This window comes from Drosophila santomea, chromosome 3L (genome assembly GCF_016746245.2).
Source record: "Drosophila santomea strain STO CAGO 1482 chromosome 3L, Prin_Dsan_1.1, whole genome shotgun sequence".
NCBI classification, from domain to species: Eukaryota; Metazoa; Arthropoda; class Insecta; order Diptera; family Drosophilidae; genus Drosophila; species Drosophila santomea.
Window position 1 is genome coordinate 20628361 of NC_053018.2, and position 23660 is coordinate 20652020.

At 36.7% G+C, this 23660-nt stretch overlaps 6 protein-coding genes across 15 annotated transcripts in view; 5 read left to right on the forward strand and 1 right to left on the reverse strand.

The window, feature by feature from the left end:
* LOC120449615 (adenylate cyclase type 2) overlaps positions 1–23660 on the reverse strand; it is a 37385-nt gene that overhangs the window by 12679 nt on the left and 1046 nt on the right. For all 3 annotated transcript variants that reach the window (XM_039632193.1, XM_039632192.1, XM_039632194.1), the window contains exons 2-5: positions 14750–15093; positions 788–921; positions 317–514; positions 128–250 (exon numbers count right to left, since the gene is read on the reverse strand). In XM_039632193.1, the coding sequence (XP_039488127.1) occupies positions 128–250; positions 317–514; positions 788–921; positions 14750–14933 (639 nt within the window). In that variant the 5' untranslated portion in view covers positions 14934–15093. The remainder of the gene's footprint in view (positions 1–127; positions 251–316; positions 515–787; positions 922–14749; positions 15094–23660) is intronic.
* LOC120449634 lies at positions 9242–10387 on the forward strand. Of its 3 annotated transcripts, XM_039632221.1 has the most exons (5): positions 9378–9580; positions 9640–9734; positions 9781–9937; positions 9994–10179; positions 10258–10387. In XM_039632221.1, the coding sequence occupies exons 1-4, from the start codon at positions 9436–9438 to the stop codon at positions 10083–10085; spliced, it is 489 nt and encodes a 162-aa protein (XP_039488155.1). In that variant the 5' UTR covers positions 9378–9435; the 3' UTR covers positions 10086–10179; positions 10258–10387. The 3 variants fall into 3 exon arrangements, with proteins under 3 accessions (XP_039488156.1, XP_039488157.1, XP_039488155.1); XM_039632222.1 differs by lacking the exons at positions 9994–10179; positions 10258–10387 and having other exon boundaries at positions 9242–9580; positions 9792–9921; XM_039632223.1 differs by lacking the exons at positions 9994–10179; positions 10258–10387 and having other exon boundaries at positions 9359–9580; positions 9797–9933.
* Positions 10300–11637, forward strand: LOC120449627. 3 transcript variants are annotated; one of them, XM_039632211.1, is made up of 7 exons: positions 10300–10437; positions 10644–10850; positions 10935–10970; positions 11033–11118; positions 11170–11332; positions 11386–11473; positions 11550–11637. In XM_039632211.1, the coding sequence occupies exons 2-7, from the start codon at positions 10730–10732 to the stop codon at positions 11608–11610; spliced, it is 555 nt and encodes a 184-aa protein (XP_039488145.1). In that variant the 5' UTR covers positions 10300–10437; positions 10644–10729; the 3' UTR covers positions 11611–11637. The 3 variants fall into 3 exon arrangements, with proteins under 3 accessions (XP_039488145.1, XP_039488147.1, XP_039488148.1); XM_039632213.1 differs by lacking the exon at positions 11550–11637 and having other exon boundaries at positions 11386–11506; XM_039632214.1 differs by lacking the exons at positions 11386–11473; positions 11550–11637 and having other exon boundaries at positions 11241–11332.
* On the forward strand, positions 11596–12392 carry LOC120449635. Its single transcript, XM_039632224.2, has 5 exons — positions 11596–11737; positions 11808–11843; positions 11906–11976; positions 12040–12202; positions 12265–12392. Exons 1-5 carry the CDS (start codon positions 11629–11631, stop codon positions 12333–12335), a joined length of 450 nt encoding a protein of 149 aa, XP_039488158.1. The 5' UTR covers positions 11596–11628; the 3' UTR covers positions 12336–12392.
* On the forward strand, positions 12453–13127 carry LOC120449632. Its single transcript, XM_039632220.2, has 3 exons — positions 12453–12604; positions 12661–12831; positions 12889–13127. The coding sequence occupies exons 1-3, from the start codon at positions 12502–12504 to the stop codon at positions 13107–13109; spliced, it is 495 nt and encodes a 164-aa protein (XP_039488154.1). The 5' UTR covers positions 12453–12501; the 3' UTR covers positions 13110–13127.
* Positions 13261–22554, forward strand: LOC120449636. Of its 4 annotated transcripts, none has more exons than XM_039632228.2 (4): positions 13261–13385; positions 13453–13623; positions 13681–14344; positions 22478–22554. In XM_039632228.2, the coding sequence occupies exons 1-3, from the start codon at positions 13313–13315 to the stop codon at positions 13884–13886; spliced, it is 450 nt and encodes a 149-aa protein (XP_039488162.1). In that variant the 5' UTR covers positions 13261–13312; the 3' UTR covers positions 13887–14344; positions 22478–22554. The 4 variants fall into 4 exon arrangements, with proteins under 4 accessions (XP_039488162.1, XP_039488159.1, XP_039488160.1 ...); XM_039632225.2 differs by lacking the exon at positions 22478–22554 and adding an exon at positions 14712–14850; XM_039632226.2 differs by lacking the exon at positions 22478–22554 and adding an exon at positions 14709–14840.

Genomic DNA, 23660 nt, shown 5'->3' on the forward strand with positions numbered 1-23660 from the left:
TTATACCACTTTGCTCATCCCCGCCATAATTGTAATCACCCATCATATGAAAACTAATCCCATTGCTGATGCTTGGGCAACATTCATGGGGATCTACGTGAAATGCAAATAAATGGGGTGGACTTACCATTGGCAAATTGGGCGAGTAGTCGGCACTTGTGCCGATCCGGTAAACGATGTGAATGGCGGTCATGAATAAAGCCAGCACCACGGAAACGGGCCACGAAATGGGCAGCATGGAGTGGATGCACTACACAGAGAGCCATAAGTAGAATAATCCCCCCGAGGAGTGGAATTGCACCGGACTTAGACTTACCAGGAAGAGGGCGTACATCGGCAGGGGAGCCAGTTCGTCCCCGGTGATGGCCGCAATTGTGCCCAGCGAGAAGGTGGTGACGATGGCGAAGGCCAAGGCGGCAGCCGGGGAGCTCAGCACCGCCGGAAACTGCAGAGCCGTGAGAATGGATCCCGAGATTAGAGCCGCCAGGACTAAGAGCATGGTCTGCACCAGGTGCTGGGGAGTCCACACACAGAACAGAGAGCAACAAAGTTAGTTGGAAATATTTTCTGGTAAAATAATATTTCTAGAAATCAGAGATCATAACTTTGACAAAAAGAAACAAATATACGCATATTGATAAAACTAAAGTTAAATTTAATTAAAAATTAAATTAAGTTTAAATTTATTTTTTTAAATCCTAGAAATAGAGAATTGTCTTAAAAAAATGTGCACAGTGCCCAAGCTTGGTGAGCCATTTAAGGCAATCTAAGTGTGCTGAGGACTCACCTGGTCGTAAACGATGCCAATTATTATGGACACAACACATGCCAGCAGCGAAGTTAACAATCCCGATCTGAAGAGTGACTTGCGGAGCCTCTGGCGGTAGCGGGTGTATAAATCGTTTAGGTGGATGTCCTCAGCTGCAAAAGTGAGCAGAGGGTGGGGGTATTAGCATCCATTAGGTAATCATATCCTTGAAAAAGGATGGGCGACCAAGAAGATCCTCAACAACACGGCTTCCGGTGCATAATTTTATATAATAATAACAAGAAACTTCCTGAAGCAAGAACTCGAAGATATAGTTTTATAATCACTAAAATTATTCTTCAATATATTTTAAACACCCAATAACTTTATGTTTTCCACTACTAAGTGCCCACTGAGATTGTGTGCTTATGCAGGCCAATTAACTGCTGCAATTTAATTCTCAGCTATTCCGTGAATTTATTAAGACCTTCATAAATCTATAATCCTAATTGCTTTATCCTGAGTTAAAGTTCAGCAGCCTCCCGGCGATTTCTTCGTTCTTATGAGTTCGTACGTGATGGGCGTCTTGTTTGAAAGCGAATTAATTGTCCACCCACTGGGAAACGCCTGACCGTTTGGCATTTAAATTTGATATTTAACAGTGGCATACATTTCACAGCCAGCCGCCCACGCAAGAAATTGTACACTTTGCAAAGGCTCCTTCCATTGCATTCCACCTCCTTTCAATTTCACAGACAATTGTCTTTGAAAAGAAACTTAATTGAGCTGTCAGGAGCCGAAGTGTGTTGTTGGAATGGAACAAGTACGATACATATATGCCATACGGAGTCATATATCACCTTTGACTGAAACAGAAATAACTTAATCGACGTGTACAAAAGAATTCATGGCAGAAATTAAAATCAATCTTTAAAGCTTTATGACTACAATTATATGGAGCCTTAAATGCTGTCAGAAAATTGAAATTGTGCCAGTCAAACATGCCTATATCCATATTTACATTACTGCCATTAAGGGAAAATAGTATCAACACACGTTTTCCGCTTTCATAAATCAACAGCCAAACGCAATGCCATGAATGAGCTATGAAGGTACACGCACTGCAATTACCCTCAAAATCGGAATTAGCATGTTGCTGTCATGATTTCCCTGCTTTTCTGTACAATTTGTAAATCGATGCTCGCATTTATCGCCTGCTAATTGATTGCGGGCAGTTAAAGTGTTTGATTTATTTATGGCCGCAGACATGCCAGATACGCCAAGCCCAGTGGATATTTGGTAACAGATTAGTCTGTTTTCAGTGTGGAAAGCCTATAAATAGATGTGTTCTGGTAACTTCAATTCTTGTCTGCCAGCTGAATTGATTTCTACCCTTCGCACAGACCGGAATTATCAGCTCAAACAAGCCGATCCAATAAATCAATACATTCAAGTCGGGAAGTTTTCAAGGAAAAAAGAATGAAAGTCCGAGTGGCAAAGTCAAGAGGACTAGAATATATCTGCTTTATTAAGGCGCGACTTTCCCGCAAATTATGGGCACAATAGGTATGGAAGTTTTTCTGATGGGTGCTTTTTTATATTCCTAAAATTGTTTATGGGAGGTAATAATTTTTAGCTTCGACCATTATGTTTTTGTTAGGGTTTCAGGTACCCAATACTAAAATACATTACTCTTTTTAAATATTTTGCCTACATTTCGTTTACTTAATAAGCATTGAGCATTAAAAAAGAGAAGGCTATAAACTCGCTAGAAATGCATTTTTATTTAAGGGCTGTAATAAGCTTAAGTCCTTAAACAAGCTTGTTTTATTCCACCAAGAAGCTTAAAGTTGAATGCTGCAGAATAACATTTTTTGTATCTATTTGCATCATATTTACAGAAATATTTTGTTAACATTTTAGCAAGGAAATCTCAAACGCAAAGCAGGCGTTTAGCTTCTTAAGAGCTGAAAATGCGCTTGTACTGCATTATTATTTATAAGTAAGGAATTTGGTATAAAATATATATCACAACTGCTGGGAGGGCTATACAAATGGGAAACCTCACTTAAACGCCCGGTCGACATCGCATTATGTTAAGGATTCTCGTACGAGGTCTGAGTAAAAAATTTAGGAAAAGCCACAGGCAGGATAAAATAAGTCGAGTGGCAAACACCAGAGGACAGAACCACATGCTGTACCACGTTATATGGCGAATGGAGCTGCCTTCACTTGTTTATTCTCTGCAATCAAACAGAAATTCTTTTGACACGAACCGAGATCCTGGAAGTGTAAGCGTGTGAGTCTGTGTTTTTATAAGCTTCAGCACAAACACCATTGCAGAGTGACAGATGCTCTTGTCTGTGTGAGCGCGTGGTTTACTAGTATGTATCAGGGTGAATCGATTTTTTGATTGTACTGGAATGCAATATGCTAGGGTCCAGAGAACAAACAGATATTTGAATAAACTCTATTTTAAACTTAGCCTTCTTTCTTATTCGATTCGATTGAAAGAAATCGTTTTTGATCCAATCGCATCGAAACACCCTAGTGCGAGTATCTGCTCGTTGTCTCATAAAAAATAAAGCGACTGAAGTGAAACAGTTGCAGACAAGCTAGACGAAGACACGACAACGACAGCAGAGGCGACATTTACCAAAGCTTTCGGCATAGATTTTATATCATCCCGGAGCTGAAGCGCTGAAATCCGCAACGGATTCCCCATCCTCCGCATCTGTGCGATTAAGTATGTGCGGACACATTGTCAAGGCATCCTCGCAACCTGGCATCCTGGTTGAGATGGGTGGCCAGGCGATTAGGAAGATTGAGTTCGTTGCCAACGAATTTTCATGTGGGCCCCCATCGCATTCAAGTTGCAGAGCAGCCCTGAACCGAAGCGAAATATGGCTTGAATCCATCCTACGGGTTAAGCTATTGGGTAACCGGCTTAGTAATAAAACAGTTTCTGAAATGGGCCACATAAAACTGTAGCCCAGAACCGCAAGGAGGAGTTCTTAATCCGGTAGGTGGGTCTGGAAACTCTATACTATACTCTACTTAAGTCACATAAATTACTGGCATACCTCTGTCGTAAAATCAACTTGTAGTTTTTTTTTGTTTTTTAATAAATAATAAAATATGGAGCTCGAACAGTACGAAGCTTTGAAGTTATTTGGATTTTTAATTGATCTAGAGAGTTTTTCCATTCTATTTTTATGATCACCACACTGTCCTGAGTCAAGTGGATGCGTTCAGTATCCAGCGGTATTTAGAGGTAACAAAGCGAGAATCTGAGGACGATTTGTCCAGCTTCAAGTGTCCTTTGTGCCATTTAAGGTTACTCAGGGGTTTTCAGTTTCCACGGTGTGTAGGGTGTTAATATCAATACTTTCAATACAGGATATATTACCGCCTAGTTTTAATCCATTCCAATATTTTGCCTCAATTCCAAGCTGTCAAAATCCACACTATTCAGCTATCTGCTCTGCCAATACCAGCAACATTTAAATATTAAACAATTTATGACTTTCAATTGCACATTTCAATGATTTACGTGTTGCGGTTTTGACAGTTTTTTCACAACTATTAATTGAAATTTCACCGAGTTTTGCAGATACAGAAATATATTTTTATTTGTTAGTATGCAGCTCAGCCCAAACTTTAAGTCTCCGTTGGACTTTTTAGCTATATGCTTCATGACAATTTTTTTTTTCTCTGGCTCGACATAACGCCAGTTTTCATTTATTTAGCAAATATTTGGCCCAGATGCTGTGCTGAAATTTTGAAAATATTTTCTTCCTGGTTATCAGGCAGCCTAAAAGTATGCGACACCATTGGCCGGGAGCATTGGAGTTGCGAAACATATTGCACATACGACCCGTCGGCCCAGGCCGACAACCTGAAATGCAGCAAAATGCACGCTGCAGTGGCTGCAATTGCCGCACATGCCTGACAGCCACTCCAAGTTGCAACCGCTGCCACCTGCTGCAACATTGCAAATTACATCCGGGCTGAGACAGGAATTACAAGCTTTTTGCGCTGAATCGTGCGCCGCATGGCAAGCAGGTGGTAAATAGCAAACACTGGGGCACAAGCACATGTTCCATGTCCTTCCACAAGTATTTCAAAGTTCGTTATTTCAGCGCGAAGCCTTGGAGTGGATTCCCGTTGGAGCCACATTTCCCGAGGCTTAGTCAGAAGATCTATGGGATGGTCTGTTTGTTTGCATTTCCTTTGATTTTATGGCCCATTCAAAACGAACACATATTTGATGGGCTTTTATGTTTTCCCGAGACGACCATCCGCACAAATTATGGGAAGACATGTGGGCTGTGTGTTTCAAGTCCTTATCCGGATGAAAAATATGTTTGTAGCACAACACTTTCCTATGATGTAAAACAAAGTCTGTTCCAAAGTCTTCTCCATTATTTTAGATTACTTTTGTTAATAGATTCTAATTTAATTTTTGTCAAGTGAATGCGTTCCTATTCCTATAAAAATCTGATCAAACGATTTAGTGACAGGAACCGAATATATTTAAAAGCATTACCATATAACTGTAGCTTCCTCTTTTATTTATTTTACTGCGTTTATCATTGTAAATTTAACAGCTTCATCTTATTTTCATCAGCATAAGCACAAGATACATCAGCTTCTCTGGCAGGAACCGTCAACACCTGGGTCGAATAAATAATAGTCCATTGGGCAGATGAAAATAAGCCACATCCGAACAAATCGGTGACAATATAACAACGGAAACTGAAACAACGGAAATGCCTGTAGCCACAGCATTTGCTAATGGCAAAACTGAAAGGATACCGTGTCCTGGCAGCGCATTAATCAAGGTGCAGTCAATGCGAGGAAAGTCGGAAGAGTGGGCTATGTGGTGGCAAGAAAAAAGAGGAATCCAAATTGGCAACAGACGCTTAAGGTAATAGACGTGCCAACGAAGTCGTCCCCGTGGGGCACGTACTCCCTATTCTCGTAGTTTTCCTACATCCTTTCCTTATGGCCGAGAGCGCAGCTGGTTATTTGGTTTTCTGTGCGTGTCGCTGGCACGATGCTCGTAAATAATGTCATGGCTAAGACAAAAGACGTAGCCGGTCAACTCAAGAGTCTGCCGTTGACATCGAGAACTTATTTTCCAGCCACCTCTTTAGCCATTCTTTGCCCATTCGCTTGACTTGGCACATTTTTTGCAGGGTAGTCATTGCTGTATATTACATTTTTTAATGGAACATTTTTCATATCTACATATAAAAAATAGAGCCCTTCCAACTTTACTTAAATCATTTTGCAATCCTATGTTTTAAATGGGCCCCATTTATTTTGAAAGAAGTACGAGGTATCCTTTAGTTGAGTTGTGTGTCTGTTTTGGCTTTTTGTTACCTTTATTTCGGTTCTAAGGCACGCAAGCCAATCAACTATAAGACCCAAAACGCATATGGCTTTAATTTTTGTCAAACCATACAGTGTGTGGTGTCCAGTGGGTTGTCCCAATTTAGTTTCATTATTCTATTTTAAGAAAAACGAGTTAAAATCTTTAAAAAATGTTTAAGAAAATATTCGATTGCCCAAATGAGTAAATATTATAGAACTTATAAGAAGTGCACCTTTCATCCCATTACTCCCTCAACTTGCACATCGATTAAGAATTTTCTTTTGATTTCATGAATATTGAATTTAGAGCAATTCGCCATCAATTTGCTATTAAACGACTTTATATGTTATCTATGCAAAGCAGAGTTTCCCTAGAGTGAAGTTACCAGGAACTACATCGCTCAAATCTGGATTTGTAATGTGCATATATTAGCAATAAAACGCTGACATTGCCCCGGGTGCGAATTCTCTGTCAGAGTAATTTACATATATCCTTTTGCTGGTTGCTATTTTTGCTCGGCTTTTCTTTGGGGCCAATTTTCGCGGAATTGGGGAGTAGAAGTGGAAGTGGGGAGACGCTCAGTTGTTGTCACCTTCAACCCCAGAATGCAAATTTCGGAAAAGGGTCTATTGTTGGCCATATTTCGTCTTGTGTTGAGTGGCACAAATCTCACATAGGCTGAGCCTCATATTCACATACGATGACACGATGCTGAATACCAACTCATAGACAGATGGAACTGAGGAATGGTTGGCGCATAATAAGCCAGACCGGCAGCAAAATGCAGATTCAACGTGCAGATACCCAGATACAGATACAAATTTCAGATGATGCTGTGCTATTTTTCCAGAGGTGGGTGCATGGGAGTTCTCATTTCGCATGCAAGTTGCATTCATTTGAATTTCTATTTGTCTGATTCGCTTCGGTGGTGACAGATTTTTTTCCAACAGCATTATGATGTATGTGACACATGTCGACATTATTCTGGAATTCTTAATAGAAATTTAAGGTGCTGCTGGTGAAAAACCCATAGAGCTTTTTCTTCTATCTTTACAAGTTATGTGATTGAATTATCGTTGTAAAACATGAAACACCACCGACCGCAATTATCGCTCCTAAAGTGTGGTTGATCCCCCACACTTTTTGGTGCTTTATTGCTGAACCCACTAACCAGCGAAATTTGTTTGTTTATCATGCATTGGTACACACTTGCCCACAGTCGAATCAATTTACAACTTTTCAGTCAATCGCAAACCAATCAGAGTGCAAAATATGAGCGCAATCACATCAAGCCAATTGTTGGTCGTTATAGTAAACCTAAATGTGCACTGGAAAAAAAGAAAGGCCTTTTCTATATTCATGTATACCCCAATGGAATACATTTTGATTAAATAATAGTAATAAATGAAAACAACAATTAATAAATTACAGTAACAATATTTAATAATTTAACAATAATTTAATTATTATATTATATTTAACAATTGTTAATAATTGTAACAATAATTAAAGCAATTAACAATAGTAACAATAATTAAAAATAGTAACAATAATAACGTTATATTAAACATGAAACAAGAGAAACGATATATTATTTTTCATAGACTATCAGATATCTATAGAAGTTGACAAGAAGAACAGTAAAATAACACGGATTTATATGTTTATACGGACGGACAGACAAACGGACAAGGCGAGTTCGGCTACCAGTTAAATGCTTTATAACGAAGATAGTAATCCCCTTTTACTCCACGAGTAACCAGTATAATAATTTTAGAACCAGGTGAATGTTACTCCGGATCGTATGATTGGAACACCAACCCAAAAAAACAATTCGTTTTTAGGTGTTAGTCCCTATTACACAGAAAAAACTAATGATTGCATTTTTAATTTATACCATTAAATTATACCATTATCCAGTTACATTTTCATTTTTTTTTCTTTGCGTCGAACTTCGCATTTATATACCTGTCAGTTAATTTGTTTTGATATCTGTTGTCAAAGGACGTGTGGATTTTTTTCTAAGTGCTGGGAACTCAGTGGGGACGCTGTGTGGCATGAATGGCGCCATCAAGAGGCAGCCAGGCGGTGCTCAACTGGCAGCTGAATAAACAGCATCAACAACAAGTGCAGGGGCTTGGAGTGGGATGGGGCTGGGGGTAAGGATGGGGGGATGGAAGGGGATGGGACCATGCTGAATACCGTCTCATCGACACTTTTTCATTGAATTCAATTAAAAGCGAAATTGAAAATTGAAATTCAATTAAGATGCTATAAATACGCCTGGGATGGGGTGACAGGGTGTCAAGAAAGGGCAGAGAGGGCAGAGAGGATGCAGGACACTGTAAAAGCATTCCCGGATAGAAAGGACTCATGGCGATGATGATAGATGAGCTGCCGGTGGAAGTGGATGAAGGAGATTGCTTCGAACAGAGTATTGGCTAGGAACTCAAAACGGGGCTTATGATGTGTGACATGGCCTTTTTTTTAACTTACTCTCTTTTTGTTTTTTCTTTTTCCCTGACATTTAATGGGCCATCAACACCAACATGTTGGTATTGATGACAAATAAATTGATGCTGCAATCAATCAAAAATAAAGCAACCATATGGTGCACCAAGATAATCAAGTCTGGGAAAACAATACACTAATCTGATTAGCCTCATTAGTAAAGCACTACGACAATATGTCTTATAAGGCTTCGTCATTTCCATGAAATATTGCCATTGAGCCACCTAATCAATTCTTGTTTGCTAATGAAATCTTTTATAATTGGCGTCTAATTGGCAACCAATTTTACCATTAAAGTACTGATTGAACTGCTAACCAAATTTATGTTAGTGAACTTTTGCCAACATAAATCCTCTTTAACACTCCATTGAAGTAGGTCCGCGATACAAGTTTTCTTTTTTAATCCCAGAGCCCAACAAATTCTGCTCTATATTGAAAACATAATTTTTAGACGGCTGCTGCTTTCAATTAACGCATTAGGCAAGGAAAAAGGCAGCAGTTTGACTTCAGCCAGTGGATAATATGCAAAAAAAAATAGGGACCAGGGACCAAGGGACTCTGTCTAACTTTTCAGAAAAGCTAAAGTTTCTGGGGGAGGTCGAGGTCGTTCGAAACTTTGTTGAAAAAGATAGACTGCAGTGACCTAAAACCAAAGGAGGTGCACCAATTCAGTTTCGCCAGCTGAAGTGAAGAAAATTAAAGTTTAAAAAGTTTTAAAGCTTAAAGCGAATGGCATTATTTGTCAAACATGAAACTGTATTTTGAAAATTAATAGCAACGTATTTTCCTATTTTTGATGCCATTTTTAAGAAAGCTGGTCAGAAAAGAATTTTGCTTTTGCATCTCGCTGACTTCTGGATGCATCATAATTTCATTCTACACCTTGTTTTTCGGATTCCTTAACGCAGGAACCACTGTTGACGAGGTTATATACAAGAACAGTGAGTTAAAAAAGTCCGAAAATTTAATTTTGAGCACAATATGTTACCCCAAATTACAGCATCCAAAACTGATGTATATGCGAAATGGTTTAACGTATTTCATATAGCACTGATGATCGCGGCTGCAGTTATCCTGCTGATCTCTGTTATGACGGTGAGAAAATAACTTCCTATGTCAATTCTTATAAAATTCCTTCTAGAAATACTTAAGGATAGTTTTCGTTTGGATGGCCATGTTCATCATTCATATGATATCTTACTACATCATCTTCAATGCTTTGATAAATGTTCGCAATCCGTTTTTTAAAAAGGAAGTGTCTGCATTTTTTTATGTCTTGGTGAATTTAGTGACGTTGGGTAAAACATATATATTGAAGAAATCTATTCTAGTAAGTTATGCTCAAGCTTTTCAGGAATCGATCTCTTCTGTTTGCTCAAAGTTTACTCATATTATTATGTAAAATCGCATCCAGATCAATTTACACCAGCATGTGCTGATAAATAAGAGAATCCCTAAAAATTAAATGGAGAACAGCAAACTGGATTTTAAGATGATAAAACACAATAACAGTTCGTGGTCTTCACCATATGTTCATCAAGTGAGAGGAAGTCAAAGTGTAGATAATGCTTTTACTGTGCTAATATGGCAGACTCAATTTTCTTTATAATTTCATTAGCATCTTGATGAGAACTGAAAACGATTCCACGCGTGCCTGACAAACACGACACACACATCAAGCTGGAAATTCTAGGCTAATGCTAATGAGGCCATAATACAAATTGCTGAAATTGTAATTATGCAAAAAAGTTAATACTTCCCACGCAACAATCAAGCAGATATGGCGGAAAATGAGAAGGTAATTTCGTTTAAATTTGGCGCCAACATCTGGGCGTGCTATACAAAAATATTTACTTAAAAGTTCAGCAATGTAAATAAATTACGTATACGACTTGCGGTTCATAAAATAAGCTTTTTAAGAAAATTACGAAGGAATGTTTGTAAATTTAAAAAGCCAAGAATAAATTAACATACGTACTATATAATACATTTTTCAACTTTCAGGCTCACAATGGGCAAAATAAATATACGTTAAATAAAAAATATACCAGAATAACTTCTTTGCATTTGCTGTCAAAACGTCTAACATTATGATTTTGGCTAAAAAATTTTGCTTCTGTATATCCTTGCAAAAGGGATGTATTCTAATAGCATTGACTGGAATATTTTTGGCTGGCATGAACATTGACTATATGATACTTTGTTTAAATAGTAAATATATATTTATTTATATTTGTATTAGTTAAATACCATTTTTTTAAATACGTATGTGCACTAATTCTAATGTTTTGCCAGGAACCTATTCCCGAGAAAAGCAGCATAAATTCCCAGGTAAAATTGGCCAAATAATTTCGATGGCTCCATTCCATTTGCTGTATTATTTAACTATCTAGAAAGAGTTCTCTACACATTCTTACAAATGATACCGGATTGGTTAACCATCTTGGCATCGTGCGTACTAATATATGCAATCTTATCGGTATGTATCTAGTAAAAATATTGTCAGTTTTAAAGATGTAAATGTATTTAGCAATATGGTTGGCTGTATTGGGCAACTCTGTTGGTTCAAGCATTTCAGGCAGTCTACTTTGTTATTTTCAGCATTACTTCTGCATTAATCGGTTCGAATTTAATTATTAATGAGAGTATTTGGCATAATTTAACTTATTGGATTTACGTGCTCTTTTGGCTAGGTATGAAACAGTGTATTATAAAATAAAAAACATGAATAACTTTTCTATTTAAGCACTGACAGCATATTTCATGTACATAATATATTCGTACTACCGTCAAATTACAGCAAGAGAAACTGAAAATATTGTGGACGGACTGGTGTAATAACTAATAAAGGCAATAATTTAAAACTTTGTATTAAGACATTTCCTTTTTTTTACAACTTCAACTGTGTAGCATAGGATTTGTCGTCATTTTCTCAAACAACATATACGTAAAAAAAATTATACGTAAATAAAAACAATCGTTTAATGAAATGTGGCGCGCCGAAAAATTCTGCTTTTGTTTGAAACTACGAATTGGCTGCACAATAATAGCTTTTTTTACGCTTTTCCTCTGTGCGGTACACCTGGTGGAGTTTTATCGTAAATATCTTTTGAGAAATTTTCCAAAACTGTATTATTATAGATGTTAGTATTAAATCATATTTTGCAGGATTGAAGAATCCTTACAGCTCTGGTCAGGCGTTGGGTAAAGAAGCTAAATATTAAAATAAATAAATGTACAGTTTTATAGTTTTGTATGAATTTCAGACTGGTTTAACCTTTTTTGGGGAGTTTTCCATATGCTGGCATCTCTGTGTTTATCTTACTCTGTGCTATTGGTAATGCATGAATTTGCATTGATTATTAAACTTTATGGATTTAAAATTTTTGGTAATTTGCAGGGGTCTCCTCTACCACTTTGGAGTTACATAATAATCGAGGCAGTTTATCTGATCTACATAATTATTTATTCGTCAATAACTTGTGCACTGAAAATAAATATGTACGTGAGCTACGGATTAACGTGCTCAATTCTTTACTGGATGGTTATAATCTTTACTTTTGGTGAGTTCAACTTCATAATAGAGTGCCTGTACGGTGCCTCTTTAATAATGCTCTTCACTTAGCTATAACGACATACTTCCTTTGGATTGTCATATCGTGTTATTTCCTTATAAAGCAACAACGGCAAAAGTAGAAAAGTGAAATTTCTGTTTTTAATTTAACTAGGATAGCTAAGATATATAAAAGTTGAGAATGAATTCAATAAAAATATATTTTTTGTCGATATTATACTTCATCTTCAAGTAGGCATAGAACTAAGTATTACGATTATTCCTGATTTTTTCGAAAAAATAATACAAATGAAATTAGTATTAGTAATATTTTCCATTTCTTTGGTCAGCGAAAGTACCATTTCGATAAATTTAAAATATCAGAAGAGCGTTAGAAATCCTTACAATATAGGTAATTGTAAACAAAACTTAAGACTCGATTCGATTTTTAACTTTTACTCTACACAGCTAACCATAAACAAGGTTTTCCTATTTGTGGAAATTGTACAAACATAAAAAACGTGCATATAAATACAGGATTTACATGCCACTTTGAAGATGAAAGACAGGTTGAGAATAAGTTTGGAGAGAGAGATGATGAATATGCGCATTGTGTACCGAAGGATTACATTATTAATGGTTCGTTTGAGAGCCGTTAGTTAGATATTGGTCCAAATCTCGACCTCCCAATAACAGGTGAAGTCAAGAACTATTGCTGCTTTTGGTCGCCAAATTGGGGATGTTCAGCTCTCATCGGAAGGCATTTGTTCGATAAAAGCTCCGATTATTGCGATACTTGCAGAGGATCTTGTTCCGAATTAAAATATACTGACGACGAAAAATCAGGCGGAAGCAATAAGGTAGCGGAATATGGGTACATAATGCCACTGCTTTTTTGCGAACTGTGGATTTGGTGAGGTGGATCACTGAGCTCTAAGGCCTAGGATCATACCCAAATGTGCTATAAAATGTATAAATAAATCGGTTTCTGAAACATTATTGAACATACTAATTTTCAAAACTGAAAATCTATATTTGGTCTTCACATTTTATCCAAGTTGACAATGATAAAGCTTTCAAAATATTCAACACACATAAGTTAAAAATTTCTTTTATAAGAATGCTAATAAAGCTTTTAGTGTTTTTTTTACTTTACCGAATAACTTTAGGGATAAATTGTTATCATAATCATTGTAAGTACCCACAATTTTGGTAATGTAGTAGATAATGGTATTACCCTTTTATTCATTGTATTTTAAGCGGCTGATCATGATCACTACGATTGTGGATGTTGTGCGGGAATTAGTAACAACAATGGCAAAGTCATTGGGTACCATTGTCATTCAGGTGACCAGGAATCAATTCTAAGATATACGTTCGAAAAGGAAAGTGCGTTTTCTGCATGTGTGCCAAACGGTTTTGAGATAAAATGTAAGCTGAGCCCTGAAAAGTATTTCTTTTCCAGTTTATAGGCATTTATCACTGTAGATCCCATTTTGGAATATTGCTGTTTCTGGTCGCCGAAATTGGGGTGTACGATTCTAGTTAATGAAAAGTACATTAAGGATAAAGTCGTGTGCAATCACTGCAAACATTTTTGTCAAAGAACTACTAGAAGTAAAGGGAGCTCTAAATATGCACATAAACTCGTAATGGAACTTTCAGTGCTTATGATCGGTTGCACTTACTTTTAGAATTATAATTCATGTTTGCCCTACAATGGAAAGTTTCTTTGTGTTCATCCTAGGCCCTTCCACTCAAGGGATACGAGTTAATCAAAAATGAATAGTTAAAGCAACTGTTTGGCCATCATTATCATTGTTATCATTATGAACTGTGCCCAGAGAGGGGTAAATTTAATTAAAACAACAAACGCGCGATGGGCCAAAGAAAGCAGCCGTCGCTGGAAACTGTACGTGGAAATGGAAATGGGGAGACCCTGATGCTATCGTGACAAGCCCAAATTAAGCAGCCCACGGGGTTACATCATCCAGTCGGGGACATAACTGGAGGGTTGGGCATTCAGCTTAAAGAGCAAACCAAGGCAACCACGACCAGCGAACATGGCCATAAGCTGGCCAAAAGATGAATGGCAACCGAGCCGGAGGTTCATTAAATAAACCAACACCTGAACTGAAAATTTAAGTACATGGTAAGTAGCATCATTGAAAATTATAATAAATAATTTTTCGCCTTCAAGTTAAGTGTTAAGTGTCGAATCGTAGACGCCAGAAACTAGGCAATTAACAATAATAAACATTAAGTGCCTATATATTTGAAAAAACAACGGAACAAGAATATTTATAATCAAACAACGAAACTATTATTTCTTTTCTACCATTCTAATTATGTTCCTATGTCTAGTTTTATGTAGTCATCGGATTTTTAACTGAGAATATTAATGATCAAAAATCAAAGTGGTTTAGTGGTATTTAAGAAAAGTTTCTAATGTTTTATGCTCCACCGTACACAATGTATACAAAATGCTTTCTTTGTGAAACTAATTTGATTTGAAGCAGCTTCCCATTCAGGGATTTACAAGGATTTTCACACTCACCCGTGGTTCCATTTTCCTGCTCGCTCAATTCGGCCAAAGATGCCGAAAGGGCCTCATTCATCCTGGCCGCCGATGTCGTCATCGTCTTGGGTTGTGATGCATTTCCATGGGCTTTAACAATCAGACTCGCTGTTGCATTTGTGCCATTTTCCGTTCTCGCAGCTTCCGCATTGTGATTTACCATGGCGAAAATCGGGGGCGTGTAGCTAGTGGCACTCCTTACAGCCGCCAGCTGCGCGTCCTGATTACCTCACCCTGGACGAGAGTCCTTGCGATTTCTGCTCCTGGGGATCCAACACTTGTTGCCGACTTCCTTCCTTCCTCCCGGAAATGGAGAAATCCAACTGAATCGAAACGGAAAACGGGAGTAATGGTTTAGTTCGAGAGCTCTTTTCAATAAATAATTGCAATTGTGCTTGTGGCACATATTTTTTTATTTACACATATGTTAAATATATATTTAGTATACTTTAATGCTTATATGTAACATTCATGTTGCTTGCCATATATCTATGATTCATTAAAATGCAATATAAACAATCAACTATAACACATATGTGCGAAACCTTTATTAAATACCCATCTCATCTGTTGCGGATATTTAATTAAAGTTGCAGCTGAATGTAAATTTTATTATTTTGGAAGTTTATATTAATATTTTGGTAACTTTATGGCATAAATAAAAATAGCGCCATCTGTTGTCCCTATGGTTACCAAAGTATATTAAACGTAAAGGAAAGCGCAAAGAGTAGGTACAAGTGTCAGTTTCGAACTTATTGTTCACTTGTTTGATGTTGCTCCAGATCCATCTTTTTCCGAACGTATTTTCAAGTCACTTTTCTTGCCAGTTGTTTGTACAAAGAGAACATATTGCTCGGTATGTAAATATATTTTGCTTTTGTGGGCTTCGCTTGAAAGTGTCTTTGCAGCAATTAGAAAAGTTCTCAGCCAACACATTTGAGAACGCAACAAAAGTTGCTTGTTCTTGGGCCTAGAGAGAGATCATAACAATACACTAAAAGTAAAGTTGGGAAAGTCATTTTTAAAAACTATAAAAGAAGAGATAGTCATTGCAAAGGTTGATGGGAAGTACGGAAGTAGAGTTTTGAAATTATAGAATGTTATCTTAAAACTCGTTATTACAAAGCTGTTCCAATTTGTTAATTTTTGTGGAAACACTATATCCAAAATTGTTTAAAGCTGAAATAGTGCAGAGGCTTTGGTTTCAAAAGATGATACTTGTAAATTGGTTGAGAAAAGTGTACTTTGTAATAAATGTCAGTATGTCAAGCCGCCTCGCTTGAAGTTCTCGCATATCCTCAAGGCATGCGACACTCTCCTCCCATCCTCTGCCTTTTTTCAAATAGAAGGAAAGTTTCCACAGCTTTTGTAAACCTACCGAAGTAACTACACTTTGGTGCCACCGTTGTTCATTCAAGTTGGTAAAAGTTTTGCTACTCAGAAATGCTCTGCGTTTTAGCTTGCCGCTTACAGCTGCATCTTCGGCCAAGTTAAATTGTGTCCGTTTAATTTGAAGTGGAGGAAACATAAATAGAACCTGATTCAAAGAAATCGACCGTTGTAGTAAGTAAGCAGAGATAAATTGAATTTTTCGAAGAATTCTTTTAGATACACTCTTATATCTGTTTCATTTCAGCGGAAATCGCTTGCAGATATGAAAGTGAAAATATAAAATTAATGCTATTATAATGCTGTCTGCGGATAAAAAAAAAAACAGCAAATATTCCCAAAAATGGGTTAAAGGAAAGGTCTTATTACCTTTTATACCCTTGCAACGCAGTAAAAGAGACATTGAGAATGCTTTCTATATTATATAGTATAGTCAGCATAATATATAATATAACAGATAGATAATTGGAAAAACCTTCATTCGTTGTGTTTGATCACAAAGTTTTCCAATTCGTTTTACACCAATCTCTATATCATTTTAGTGAGTCCGCTTGCGAGTTAAAGCAAGGAAAATCTTGTCTAATTTACCCTTGCACTGAGACCTTAGATGTGGCACATAATAAAGCTACTGATAGACTCAAGTCCAACTCAAATTCATTGTCATTTTCACCTCATTCTCGTTTTCATTGTGGACACTTGTGGAATTTCGCCTTTGCAAACACACGACTACAAAACGGCGACCGCCCGTTTGACCCCTGTCCATAAAAAAACAGAGAAAGTAGCGGGCACTCGCAGAAACTACTCATAAATAAATACACAGAGATCCATTGTTGTGTCGCCGCATTTTGCTGGGCTTTGGATGTGTTCAGTTCTTTTTTTCGGAATCGTTTTGTTTGGCTTTGCTCGCCGGGTCGTGTGTTCGCTTGTTGCTTCTCATTTTGCTTTTTTTAGAAAAACAAGGGGGTTTGTTTACGCTTTTGCAAATGCCGAGGGGTGCTTCAGTTTAGTGCAGCAGCGGTGAAAAAATAAAACGAAATAAAAAAAATAAATAAACAAGCCGTTTTGCTGGCTGCTTAAATTCGTATAAAGATTACGTTCCAGTTCGTTTATGAATTTTGAAAATATTCGATGAAGATTGCATTTCAGTATTTAGAACATTAAATAATATTGAATTGTCTTCTTTGAACTAGAATGTTTCAATTTTTATAATTCCGTTTGAAAATCGATCCCAGACATTTAAATAAAATAAAAGCCTTTGAATACTTTTCCCCTTTGTAAATAAACTTTGCTCAAATGCTTATTCCAGAGGTCTTTAGCTGCATCTAATTCGCTTGGTAAACATTTTATAAATTATCTGCAGTTTAGCCACAAGCCATAAATATGGCTGTGTAATGTGCATTTCCTTGCAAATCTGCATTGCTATATTTTTATATCTAGCCGGCGAACGTGGCGGATGAGCAATCTCATTCGCACTTGCTAATTCTCGTTTGCGCTCTCGTTCACTGGAGAATGCACTGAAAGCAAGGCCGCCGCATTTTCCTCGGCCAATTATCTTAATTATTTCATTTAACTTATTACCATAATTATCATATTTTGATTTTGAGTGAGGCAGTGGACTGAATGGAACGGAAACTCATAAATTTGAAACGCCTATTTCGTTTTCACTTGCGTGCCACAATTATCGCAGTTTTAAAGGTGAGCGAATTTCTCGCGGCTTTATCCGCAGAATATAAAAATATAATATGTGTGTGTTTATAATTTTAATTTAACAAATATGGCACATTTCTATTCAAGCCCGCGGATGTATTATTTTTCTCCTTTTATTAAACATTTGTGCTCTTTGAACGATGCGCCTTCAAGTGTTCTGTGTTTGTTGTTTGCAATTGATTAAAGTAGCCCCAACCTTACATCCAGAAAACCGAGGCATGTTCTTCAAACAAATGTGCACTGAAAAAATATGAACTATAACGATTTAATATTAATATTGTGTTAAATAAACTTGTTAGGCAAGCAATATAATCATAAAAACATTGTGTGGTACCTTTTTTTACAGTATTTGGAACATTTAGGGGTGTACAATCATTAATAGGGTTAATATTTTTAAAAGTGTACACTTGATTGAATAACCGCGACTGCAAGTGTTAGTGTGCCAGTGGGTTTTCAGTGTGTGCTCATGCGTGTGTGTGTCTGTTTTTTGTATCTTTGACTTTGATCGCGCATGATTAATGATTACGCCTGTGTTTATTGCCATTGCCACTTCAAGGGATTCGGGGAGTGGGGTTGATAAAACTTTTCTTCCCGCCGCTTTTGGGATTTCGATGCCCGGTGGGTTTCTCATATTTCAACTTGAACACCTCCGCCCAGGGGCTGGTGTTGTCTTCGTTTGTCATCGTTTATATATAATTGGACAAACTTGGCGCACAGTACACAATATATCACATTGAGGATGAATGTATTAGAGATTAGTGTATACAACAAAAAGATGTTTAATATTAAGGTAGGTCATAAATAACGACTGCACGTGCTAGATACATTTCTTGTAAATAACAATGCAATGGGGATAGAAAATTTCAGTCACATACTGAAAAATCTCAACGACGACTAAGAGCTAACAAAAGAAACATAAATGTATTAAACTGGGAAGATTAACTCTCTTTGCTTCCATCGGTAGCTCTAAAACTTTTGCAAGAAGCTGGAAATTTAATAAAAGTTTAAGAGAAGCCATAAAAAGGAAGCAGAAGTGCGAATCCAAACGCAACACAAGCGAAACTTTCTAATCCAATGCCAAAAAAATGAGAGCTATCGGGCTTTTGGTTTCAATGCAATTAAAACGAGTGCAGGTCCTTGCATTCTTCTTGTGCATTTAGGACCCGAGTGGCCTTTCACATCGACATCGACATCGAGTATACGCCACGTTGTGCCGCAGCGGGGTAGAGCTCTTCAATGGCAGACTAATTTTTGTATTCTATGCTTAAATTGCTGTCCAAAAAATAGAGATAAATAACATGAATGAGGGGCAGCCATTATGTACATGCGTATGAATGCTGATTCATTAGCCAAACCTTCAATTCCATAGACAGAGGGCCATTTAAATGCGAATTAGGCTAACCGCCCTTTTTGGTTGAGTGTGTGTGTGTGCTGGGGGGTTTCTACACCCTATGGTGTGTGTTTTTGGGGGTGTGGCTGTTGTGGCTTGGCCCTTCCTGCGGATTAGAGATCCTAGTTCTGTGGTCTCGCCCTGGCACGTTCAATCTTTCCCTGGATTCCAAATAGTGGGTGGATGTGTGATTCTGGCCACTTTTGCTGGATGGCGTTTAATTTGATTTGGCTGAGAATGCATAAACTACTTATAGGGAAAACATCAATTAGTTGAGCTAATTAAGAGGCGGTACAAGAGGCTGGCAATGAAAACAGATAATTAGGAGACCTTGTAAGTTAAAATATGAAAAATGTGTTTTACACACTATTTTACGTATTTATAAAAGCAAACCAATGTTTTGAATACATAACTAAATGAATTCGGGTCTAGTAATGCTCAAAGTGTCAAATTTTTGCACTTATTTTTACTGCTGGCCAACAAAAAGAATTTCCAATTTCATTGGATGAAATTTTACCGTCGAATAATTATTTTCAAGTCGTATTCAAGTGGGTCGAGTCCAATTCCCATTAAAGTTAATTATCAAATGGCTGGCAAATCCAAAGCCAATTTGAACCGGCTATACCAGTTTGAAGCGTTATTGCAAACAGATCTTCTGAACATATTAAACCATGAGCAAAAGACCGTGATGGGACATTTAAATTAAATGTCTCTCCAGAACCCACAAGTAGCGTGCATTTTATTCTATCGGATCGCACTAAAATGTGCTGTAATTGCTCATTTATGGATACAAAAGAAATGTTTGAACCATGTGCTAAGCGATTTTATTAGCTACCGCCGGCCATAAAAGTCGTCGACATCAAAAGTCTAAAAATACTCTTAGCCAAATCGCCAAAAAACAAAAAATAAGAAAAAAGTAAATATCAAGGAAAAACAAAGGCAAGCGGCTGCCAAAGCAAAACAACAGGTAATTAAGAATGCAAATAAACAATGCGAATCTATTGAGAATTTGCGAAATGCAGAAAATCGCTTTTCATTCGGCTGTTATATTTTTTGACTTAGATTCGAATAAAATGAATTCCCTATTTTGCCACAATACTTGCGTGTCACAACGAAATATTGGTGCAATGTGCCAAACAAACTTGATTTGCCATAAAATTAATTTCGCGCCCATTTGGTGAAGACCAGTGGAGCGGCCCAGCCCAAAGATTTGTGCAAATGCTCAGCTGTTAGACGAATACAATCAATTTTTGGCTTCTGAAATGCATGGCCAAAAGCCTGGGCCAATAAATCAATTTGCAATCTGTTGAAAATTTTTGAAAAATGTGGCGCGATCGTTTGACATTCTCGAGTCGGACAAGTGTGAAAGGAAATGCTTACAGATCTATGTGTAAGAACTTTCGACAAATTTGCTGCACTCTGAAATTGATTGCCATAATTTAAATGTGTATAGGCAATATTTCAACAAAGTTCGAACTGCAAATTATTTACGTCAACGGGTGGCAAACCACGTAAGCAAACAGGCATACTGCAAACAGATAAATGAATAAAAACATATACAGCTCGAAAAGCATACTAAACAAAAAATTGGAATATCGTTCAATAGAACGACACTTATTTGTAGAAGTTTATAAGTGCAAATGGCTTTGTTTATTTCGTTTAGCTTTCCCTAACTTAAGCGTGGTGAATCCAAACTTATTGTTCACTTTATCAGCCAATAAAACAAAAGTGTCAATACATTACAATCAATGAAATTTGATGGACATTCAATTTTTGTTCTGTAACTTTTCATTGATGAGAGCTAAAGTTTTATTGAATCAATTCAGTTTGGCACTTAAAATCCAGTATCTGCAATAGTTCTCAATTTTTATGTGAAAGATCTTCGAATGGCTAACTATCGCAAAACAAAACACTTTGTCACATTTTTGTTTTAGAGAGACACGGTTTCCCATAATTATACTTCATTATAAAGAAACAGGTCTCATTCTCTGTTATTTATGTAGTCATTTTACCTTGGCTGTTGATTGCCCCCGAAATGTTTGTATAAACCTCTTTATTTATGTTACAATTTTGCTTTTTTCTTGTTCCCCATCATTACACATGTTAATTATTCATTTTTTTTTAGTCCTATCCACACAGAGAACAAAAATGTTTATTGACATCTCGATAACCACATACTTGCACATAAATCCCTGTGATAGACACTCTTTTTGCACGAATTTAGCAGGGTTAAGTTATGATATATTTATAATAAAAGACCATGCAAAAAAGGATGCTTTTCTCTCGGTGTATGGTTTGGAATTTGGCTGACACAGAACTTGTTGTTGCTGTTTGATTAGGCTTCTAGGTTGACACATGGGGCCACACAAATACAGACGGGCAGACATATAGAAAGATCGGCCGACTGACAGAAAGTCCCTCATAGATAGACACCCATATACTCACAAAACTCGGCAAACTCGGGAGACGGACGGACAGAGCACATGTGTTGAAAATTTAACAGAAATGTGCAAATTTAATTAAATTCAAACGAGAAATAAATATAAATAAGCTTTATTCACACATTTATGTACGTACATACATACGTCCGTACGAATAATACTATGTAGTATTCTATGGCGGAGATCTTGTGAAAATAAGAAGCTGTGTGACCTAAGGAAAAATAACAAATAACAAAAACAACCAGCTCATTGCTGCTGCAATTGTGTACGTAAATAAAAACGCAATTTTCACACTTTTTTTAAACTTGACAAAGTCAAATCACAGAGGAAATGTGCAAAAAAAACGGAAAACACTAGCGAAACACTCTGCAACAAATTAACAGAACCCATAATATACATTTTCAATTGTAAGCAATCTATAGGAAATATATTATTTTGCATATTGCATATTATTTTATATTAATATTTAGTCAAATTAACAACCTATTTGTTAACCAACCATTTGTTTGGGCAACTAGTGTACACCGTAGGGAGGCCCATTCAAAACGTGGGATCTGTAAATGCTGTAAATTAGCCAAAACCCCGAATACTATGTATATTAATTTGTATTTATATGCCAGGCGAAAGATAAGGTCTCTGAAATGTAGACTAGGCAAGAGGAAAGAGTTAGGGAGATAAGACATTTTCCAAATAATAATGCAAGCCCATTTTATAATGACTCATAATTACCCGCTGCTAGTTGAGCATTTGTGATAAGTCAAATATTTCCTTTACTTTCAGACCGCACTGGCAATCATTTTATAATTTACTATTCGATTGGGAAATATAAAACAGGTTTGGTCGCAGAGAATTTAAAATATAATTTGTCTCATTGGACTTAGCGGCGGCTTCAATAAAGCATTTTATCGGCGCTATCGCCATTTGATAATGGGCCTGGCCAAATGGCCAGAAACCCCCAAACAAACCCGCCCAGGTCGCTTCTTCATTTTCGTTATCGGAGGAGCATATGGCAAGCGGCTTTGATTTGGTTTTTATTTTCACTCATTCACATATACGAAGGCGTGACACTTTTTTATAGAATCTTTACTCTTGACTCGGTTCTTTACTATGTAGATAAACTAAAATCGGGAATAAATGAGCCCCGCTGAGTGGGGGCGTTAATTTATTAATGCGGAGCCGTGAGCCAAAACAAAAATCTGCGAGAACACTTTTATAACTTGATTTATTTAAAGACAACAGCATTTGGCAAATGAAACGGATGAGTTGGTGTTGCTAAATGTGTGCTTAAAAATACATCGAAATTATGAGACATGCACAGAAGGACATTGGCAAAGGTCATTCTTGACATAAGGAGGCAGCATAGATAACATAAATGATTTTTATTAGATCTCGAACTATGTTGAAAATTATCCTATAGGATTCGGCTACTGCTAGAATCTATGGAGTCCAAAGCAGTTTTAAAGGAAAGTTTTAATTTGGAAAAAATACTTAAATTAAATGAACTTTAATCAACTGGAATTAAAAAAGTTAGTTAAGTTAACTCAACTGGCCTACAAACAGCTGTGAACAATTAAATAGTACGACTAGCAGTAAAAAAAAAATTATTATTAATAAATGTGTTATTAAATATATATAAATATATTAAATATATTAAATATATTAAATATATATAAATATATAGAGTTTCCACAATTTATTCTCTTTTAGAAAGAAGCTTTTTACGTTGAATATTTAAGAATGTTATAATTTTATTATAATAATCAGGAGCAATATATTTGATTGCTTCTTGCAATATGTTGCTAAAACATTTTACGACCGCAAGCACAATAATTTGAGCACAGCTGTGCAGGAAAATATATAGAGTATCGAACTCATTTATATGTATGTATATTTATATATTTTGTATCACTTTTTCCACCAGATCTTCACACATAGGCGATCATCAACTCGTTCGGCCAATGAA

Excerpts from the sequence above, each read along its gene's own strand:
- LOC120449634 (XM_039632221.1), top strand. The coding sequence starts at position 9,436 with ATGCCATTTTTAAGAAAGCTGGTCAGAAAAGAATTTTGCTTTTGCATC. Across the intron at positions 9,581-9,639 it reads CGAGGTTATATACAAGAACA|CATCCAAAACTGATGTATAT; the intron begins GTGAGTTAAAAA and ends CCCAAATTACAG. Across the intron at positions 9,735-9,780 it reads TGCTGATCTCTGTTATGACG|AAATACTTAAGGATAGTTTT; the intron begins GTGAGAAAATAA and ends AATTCCTTCTAG.
- LOC120449627 (XM_039632211.1), top strand. The coding sequence starts at position 10,730 with ATGATTTTGGCTAAAAAATTTTGCTTCTGTATATCCTTGCAAAAGGGA. Across the intron at positions 10,971-11,032 it reads AAAGCAGCATAAATTCCCAG|AAAGAGTTCTCTACACATTC; the intron begins GTAAAATTGGCC and ends TTAACTATCTAG. Across the intron at positions 11,119-11,169 it reads TAATATATGCAATCTTATCG|CAATATGGTTGGCTGTATTG; the intron begins GTATGTATCTAG and ends AAATGTATTTAG.
- LOC120449635 (XM_039632224.2), top strand. The coding sequence starts at position 11,629 with ATGTGGCGCGCCGAAAAATTCTGCTTTTGTTTGAAACTACGAATTGGC. Across the intron at positions 11,738-11,807 it reads ACACCTGGTGGAGTTTTATC|GATTGAAGAATCCTTACAGC; the intron begins GTAAATATCTTT and ends CATATTTTGCAG. Across the intron at positions 12,203-12,264 it reads GGTTATAATCTTTACTTTTG|CTATAACGACATACTTCCTT; the intron begins GTGAGTTCAACT and ends CTCTTCACTTAG.
- LOC120449632 (XM_039632220.2), top strand. The coding sequence starts at position 12,502 with ATGAAATTAGTATTAGTAATATTTTCCATTTCTTTGGTCAGCGAAAGT. Across the intron at positions 12,605-12,660 it reads TAGAAATCCTTACAATATAG|CTAACCATAAACAAGGTTTT; the intron begins GTAATTGTAAAC and ends TACTCTACACAG. Across the intron at positions 12,832-12,888 it reads GAAGGATTACATTATTAATG|GTGAAGTCAAGAACTATTGC; the intron begins GTTCGTTTGAGA and ends TCCCAATAACAG.
- LOC120449636 (XM_039632228.2), top strand. The coding sequence starts at position 13,313 with ATGCTAATAAAGCTTTTAGTGTTTTTTTTACTTTACCGAATAACTTTA. Across the intron at positions 13,386-13,452 it reads AAATTGTTATCATAATCATT|CGGCTGATCATGATCACTAC; the intron begins GTAAGTACCCAC and ends TTGTATTTTAAG. Across the intron at positions 13,624-13,680 it reads AAACGGTTTTGAGATAAAAT|ATCCCATTTTGGAATATTGC; the intron begins GTAAGCTGAGCC and ends TTATCACTGTAG.